A 7,585-nucleotide genomic window follows, 5' to 3' on the forward strand; every position below is an offset into this window, starting at 1 on the left:
GGCATTCCACTCTGTAGCTTTCAAGGCCGTTGGCTGTTTCGCCTCAGCGGCCAACCTTCCCATGCTGCTCACCCGGGCCTGAGAGCCTGTCAGCCTGCCAGCTTTCAGGCTTAACCCTTACTGCAGACCTCCAGCTCTCAGGCTTAACCCTTACTGCAAACCTCCGGCTCCCTACAAAACACTTTTGTTCTTTTCATTGTTAAAGCACAATACACTATATACAGAGGGTACCAAAAAAAATGTATACACATTTTATGAAAGGAAAAAACTATTGAAACTGTAATACTTAATATATGCCAATAACAAAAGATGAATACAGGTGACATTTGACTTCTGCAATTACAAGAGTTGCTCAAAGCGTTTACTATCAGCATCCAGACACTTCTGATTATGGCGAAGTACTGCTTGAGCAACGCTGACCAACATGTCCATTTGTATACATTTTTGGCACCCTCAGTATATGTAGTTCTCAATGGATAAATTAACTCTTACAAAGCTGTTGAAAAGAGACTTGGAAAATTATTGGACCAACCAAAATGTTTTCCTCAAATTGGTGCTTAAGGCTGCTGATTACATTTTTTTATGGATGAAAATTATTTAAACTTCGGAGGGGATTGTATTAAACATATACTATGGACAGCGTGATGGGTATTTTTAAAATGTAGTAATGACCCTATAGTTCTGGGTTGTCCTTTAGAGGTAGGATGTTGATGTTAAAGGAAAATCTTTAGAATAATTAACAAAATTAGAAGTCACTAAGGTAGTAGAGATTGTCACAGAGGAATTAAGGAATATCACAGTACACCCGACCCCCAAATTCAATGAAGTTGAATCTGGAATTTGTGATTACCTTGAACACACGTGCACAAGGCATCAATGATTTCTGTTTAGAGCTGGGGTCATACTACTAGATAGTTCTATACAAAGCACTAACCACACAGCTCTGCTTCTTACGCTTTTGCAAATCGCTACATGTAAAAGGTGGTAAAATAAGGGAATTCATTACACACAAGGAAAGAAATTAATACGAGAGGCTTGAGAAATGATACAGAAATGGCAGACGCTGATACAAATGAGAGGAAACGAGGTAAATTCCTGTGTATGCTTTAGATGACATTGTAGAAACAATCTTTCTGAAGAACAGAAGTGAGAAACTTTGTGAGCAATTTGCGTCTTATTTATCATTTATTTCCTATTTATACTTTTTATAGGTTAGGCTGTGCTAGATCATCTTTGGCTACCAGATGGACCACTGTTCTTTTTGTTGACATTTAAACACCTTCTTTGACATTAAATGCTTAAAAGCAGTGTGCTCTACAGCAAAACCATCGCTTTTAAGAGCAGACTTCATTAAGACATTGTATTTTAGCTATTATCTATTTAAAAGAAATTCAGTGGAAATTTATATCAAATTAGTTTTTGTCCGGACACTGCCTTTAAATTGTCTAAGGGGTGTCTGGCAAAATGATGTTCTAAATTCCCCAATGCTCTATTGTGTGGCACACATTTACTTAAATGAGTAAATGGAAATTAATGGGGGAGAACCTAGTTTGGTTAAATTACTCTTTCTCAATTTCTTAAACTCATATTACTTGGTAATATTATTTAAGTTACATAAGGAATTAATATATGGGAAAAGCAGTACTGCAATCATATGAATTTATGCCATTAACTCAAATAACATAACCCTTTAAAGTACATTATTAAGCATATTTACTGTGGACATTTAAGAAAAAGCTTTTGAAATAAATTTTTGATTTGTTTCCTTTCCTATCTTCGAATATGTAAGAAATCTTAATACATGTGATCACCTGATTAACCATGCAGTGCTATCTGGTGGGCAAATGGAAAGAGTATTACACATCAGAGCCTCTGTTCACACACACACACCCACACACAAACTTACAAAGCAGAAAGTTAACAGATTCTCACTTTGCTTATATCACTGAGATAAGTTGTGCATCCAACTCTTCATTCATAAGTGAAATCTGGAGAAGAAAATATTGAAATATTGACATTTGGGTTAATCAGTCAAAGATTATGTGAATACATCCAGTTTAGTGGAAAAAAAGTCATATTTAATTGGAAAATTGCTGCCTTAGATATTTAGGTTCTTATTTTGTGTTTCCACCATTTCTATTTTTATGTACACATAGTTTTGTTTGTTGAGCCCTAATATCTATATTTCACTGATAAATTTATCAGTTCTAGAATAACATGTTTTAAAATTGACTGCTATTTTATTTCTCTATGGTTGTTTCCTTTCTTTTGTCTTTTATAAAGACAATATCACAGTAAGATGCTTTTCTACTGTTCTTATTCCTTTAACCTTGTCATTAGCTGATCACATTTTACACTATATTATTAAATTTCTATTTTAGCCTAGCAGTGTGCTAGGAATATAGATTGCAAATAAATTTAAAAGGTAGCAATTTATTTAGAAAAACAATAATACCACATTAGCGCAATTAATAAATAAGCATTTTGTACATATGAATATAATAAATATATAGCTAAATTTCTTGGACTAATTGATACATTCTTTGCATAAATTATTTTAATTCTCACAATGTAATTTTGGATTGATATTATTAATATCTCTATTTCACATTTACATAAATTGTGTCTAAGAGATGTTAAGTAATTTTCAGTACTACAACCTGGATTTGAACAGAGGTCCCTTTGAATCTGAAGCCCTACTCTTAGCCAGTACTCTAAGTTGTCATTACTCATCAATAATGATTTTTAAATTAAAATATCCTTTTAAAAATTTATTTTTTTAATTGTGGTAAAATACACAAAACATACATTTTACTATCTTAACCATTTTTTAAGTGTACAGCTCAGGGGCATTAAAAACATTCACATTGTTGTGCTACCATCACCACCATTCATCCACAGAACTCTATTCATCTTGCAAAGTTGACACACTGTATCATCCATTTAACAACAGTTCCCCATTCTCTTCTCCCTGTAGCCACTGGCAACCACCATTCTACTTTCTGTCTCTATGAATTTGACTACTCTTGGTACCTCATATAAGTGGAATCACACAGCATTTACTCTGGCTTATTTCACTTAGAATAAGATCCTCAAGGTTCATCTATGTTGTAGCATGTGTCAGAATTTCCTGTATTTTTGAGGCTGAATAATATCCCATTGTACATATTCACCACGTTTTGTTGATCCTTTCGTTCATCAAGGGACACTTCCTATCTTTTAGCTATTGTGAATAATACCGCTGTAAACATGGATGTGCACATATTTCTTCAAGTCTCTGTTTTTAGTTCTTTTTCGTATACCTAGACATGGAATTACTAGATTATATAGCAATTCTACTTGTAAATTTCTGAGGAGCTGCCATTCTGCTTTCTGTATTAGCTTAACCATTTTACATTCCTACCAACAGTGCACAAGTGTTCCCTTTTCTCCACAGTCTTGCAAACACTTTCTTTTCTTTTTTTATAATAGCCATTGTAATGGGTATGAGATAGTCTATAGTGATTTTTTAATGCTTTTATTTAATACTTTTATTCCTGCCTATTACCAACAGAAACTTGCAGTGATAATATAGAGATAATAAATGTTAAAATTATATCAGTCAAGTACAGAATTAATCAGCAGAATTAGTAACAGAATTAATCAGCAGAATTAGTAATAAGAACCTTTCTTAGTAAAAAATGAAATTGCATTTTTTTGTGATATATTATGAGGGCCCTCAGTTCAAGTATATGCCAAAAAGATGAGGAGAGAGGGCTTAATTCAGCGAGGAGATCAGTTTAAAAGAGGAAAATTATAGACAGGAATATGTGTATTAAGAGACAAAACTTAAATATCTTATATTTGAGCTTCTAAATAGTAAAGTAAAAGAAGAAGAGTTAAATGAAGAGTTGGCAAAAATTTTCTATAAACAGATAGTACATATTTTAGGTTTTGTGGGTCATATGGCCTCTGTTGCAACTACTCAACTTTCCGCCTTTGCAGTGCAAACGCAGCCATGGAATAGAGTATATGTAAACAAGTAAGTATGGATGTGAGTCAGCAAAACTGTATTGTGGGTGCAGGACCTGATTTCACCAGCCACTGTGGACTAAGGAATTAATTAAGAGCCTTAACTGCTTTTATTGTCTTATAGTTGTGAGACAAGAGAAACGTTTACGTGGAATTCCATGTTCAAGATAAATCAAGTTAACTTTTTTTTCTGATACGACCTAACTTGTTTTGAGAGTATGAACCTGTTTATAGACTACTTTAAAGAACACCAATATAGACTCTGTCTTTGAAGCAGAAGATATATCCATCACTGGTTATTTTGTACTAGCGCTTTAAAATAGCCTGATTTAGGTGGGTCTCCGTATTTTACTGTTCACTAAAGCACTTGGCTTTCGCACATCTTATTTACTATTTTAGCACATAATTTATCTGAAAGTTGTATCCAGAAGCATTTTTCTTCCTCATATCATGTCTATATTAGTTTTTTTAAAACATTAAGTAAGCCTGCTATTTTTGTTTATTTCTCAGGTGTAATGTTTTATCTGTTTATAGCAAATAAGTGCATATTTAATTAAAGAAAAACAAAAACATCTATGAATTAAAATCACAGAAGGAATGAAGTAAGAACTGAAACTAGTTTTCTATGAAATGATTGACAGTTCTAAATGTGTGATCTTAGAAACTGTGATTAATGCTTAGTCTTATGCTTTCTCATCAATTTTTAAAAAGTTAAGAAAAAAAACATTTACACACAATACAAATCTTCTTTGCTTACATTAAAAAAGGTTATGACTCAGCATCATATTAGAAATTAGTTTTCAGTAGTTTAACATGTAACTATGTTTTTACTTATTTCCACATAACCTTAAAATGCTATTTGAAAAAAATCTATTTTTTATAAATTATCTTTAGAATTCAATTCTGATACCACTGACAAAATATGAACAGGCATGTGCTTAAAGATTAAGAATAATGAATACCTTCATTCTCATAATTTTTATAATGCTAAGGCTTTCACTTTTATTACTGCCTATATTACTTCATTCACTTGTTCATTCGGTAAATCTCAAGTTCCTGGTAAATGATTTGCGATCAAGCCTACAGTTTTAAGGTGAGATAGATATATAAACATTTCCTGATTGTTTTTTTTTTCCCCCTCAATATGTGACATAATGGCACAATGTCTAAACCTTTTATTCACTTCTTTATTGCACTTCTGTTTATTCATCCTGGACTATCAGCCCCTGCAGAATAAGACAAAGCAGGGAGCGTGTGGGTGGTGGAAGGTGAGAATGGTACCCAGATAAAGGGAATATCATATGTTTCAGCTCCATATTGTTGCTGGGGCTTCCACTGCCTGGGATATGTGCTGACAAATAGGACCAAGTAGATATAAGAGAGGCAGAGTCTGCAGATGTTGCATGGTATACACATGAGTTTAGTTCAGTTAGTGAGTATGTTCCCTTTTTACTGTGGAAGATGCAGGATTTTGACATGAGAGGTAAGAGGTTAGACAGATTGATTGGGTGGCACTGTGGTAATGGATTGGGGAAGGACAAGACCATATACTGGGAGATGATACAGTGTAGCTATTGGCAGTAATTCAGGTAAGAGAAAATTAACGATCTGAAGTCGGAGCTGTGAAAGCTGAGAACAGGGAACAAATATAAGGAAATACCATGAGTGAGTCTTAGCATCTGATGACATATGCTCAGTGAGGAATAGGAGTCAGAAGCAGCCAGGCAAGTTAAGAAGTCGAGGATTAGCTACAGCTACAAGTCAAGGATGTCTTCAACACATCGTTTGATCAATTAGATGGATGATGGGGACGATTTACCAGCTGAATAACATTGGGGGAGATTATGAGTTCTGCATGACCTCCAGTGTTTGGGATTCCTTGTGCTGTCCTGGTGGAAAGATCCAAAAGGTCCAGTAAGCCCTCAGGTGTACCTGATGAGGTCTGGAAACCAGCTAAGGAGCTGTGACTGAAGACACAGATTTGGTATCTGTTGATGTATACTCTACCAGGAAATCTGAGCCTTGAAGCTGCTCAGATTCAGTCAGCATCCCATCATCATGTTGTTGGGGGTAATAGAAATAATATAGAACTTTTTACTGAAATTGGCATGTGGTAGGATTTGTTCTATGACAGTCATTAATATCAGCTTATAGTTATGTGAAGACATGGCATTGATGAGATTACATATTCATTCTTTATAACCACCTTTGGTGACATGAGAAAAGTAAGGCCCAGTGAAATTGTGTGACTGTACTCACAGAGTGTGATATTCAAACACACTGCAATAAATATGTTCTAATTTTGCGTTTTAGGATGCTATTTAAACAAGATTTATTCACAGTGTGCTTTTAGTTTTGTTATTGTCCAATCTTTCTTTTGACTACAGGTTATATTAAATAACTGTGGCTAGAGAGATCCTTTGTGATAATAGACAAAAAGTAAAGTTAGCCTACATGAGGGTTAAGCTTTTTTTTTTTTTAAAGATTTTATTGGGTAATTGGGGGAGGGGAACAGCATTAGGGAATCAGGGAAGGGGAACAGACAAGTTCCTGTCCTTTTGTTCCTCAGTCCAGCTATGGAGGACATCACTTCACTAGCCCATGTTGGTATTATCATTGCGCTCTTCCCGGATAAAGCAGTCACTTGCCAGCCTTTAGACGGTCACTCACGGCAACTCACGAAAGCTCATGCCAGTTGCCAGTCAGCCCCACTGCAGCCTACGCTGTCGCTGGCGACTCATGGCAGCCCAGCTCCAGGTCCAGCTGTTGTTCACCTTTTTAGCTGTAGAGGGCGCATCATCTCTGGCCATCGTGGGGGATCTGAACCGGGGCCCCTCTGCTCAGAGCCAGTGTCCCAAGCCAACTCCTAACCAGCGTGCCACTCGGCCGGTCCAGGATTGAAGTCCTCTAGCATGATGTGTTAATGTCAGCTGTTGATGTACAGAGCCAATATACTCAAACACCACTGAACCTGGTTACTACTTGTTAAGGAGTTGACTTGGAAATACTAGATATTTGTCATGAGTTCAGAATAGTAAATAAGTACATGAAAATATACCATTTTAAATAAAATTTAGTATAATATGTGTGTATTTAGAGAGATTAATTGGGAAAGAAAATACTTAAAAATAATATCTTGATGTCCTTAAAAAAGCAGATTTCCTTAATAAGAGTTAACATAAGATATTGTTATAAAGTTGATTGAGTTTTTTTATAGAGACATGGTCATCATATGAAAGCAAGATGTGAATTTACCCTTTTCCTCAATACTCAATAAAATTTCCCTGCAAAATAAATTCAATTTTGCCGTAATTTATTTCTTTTTAAGTTTGTGTCTTTCCTAGAGCATTGTTCTTGACTTTCTATATTTTCTATTTTATCAAAATATAGTATTAGTATGTGACAACACATTTAGAAATTCTCCTAATCTTATAACTATTAAATGGTTCTCTAAAAGTAACTTTTTGCCATCATCAGAGTTAAATATTGTATTCCCTTAATGTCTGGTAAGAGAAATATGCATTGTGCACTATGGAAATGTAAAATAAATCCTGAAAGATTCTGTAAGTTTCTA

At 34.7% G+C, this 7,585-nt stretch overlaps 1 protein-coding gene across 1 annotated transcript in view; it reads left to right on the plus strand.

Annotated features, from left to right (window-relative positions):
* The window catches only part of DPYD (dihydropyrimidine dehydrogenase), an 870,205-nt gene that overhangs the window by 267,005 nt on the left and 595,615 nt on the right, over positions 1–7,585 (plus strand). The window contains exon 8 of the mRNA XM_019648865.1: positions 3,577–3,605. Within this exon, the coding sequence (XP_019504410.1) occupies positions 3,577–3,605 (29 nt within the window). The remainder of the gene's footprint in view (positions 1–3,576; positions 3,606–7,585) is intronic.

This window comes from Hipposideros armiger, unplaced genomic scaffold (genome assembly GCF_001890085.2).
Source record: "Hipposideros armiger isolate ML-2016 unplaced genomic scaffold, ASM189008v1 scaffold_127, whole genome shotgun sequence".
Taxonomy (NCBI): Eukaryota; Metazoa; Chordata; class Mammalia; order Chiroptera; family Hipposideridae; genus Hipposideros; species Hipposideros armiger.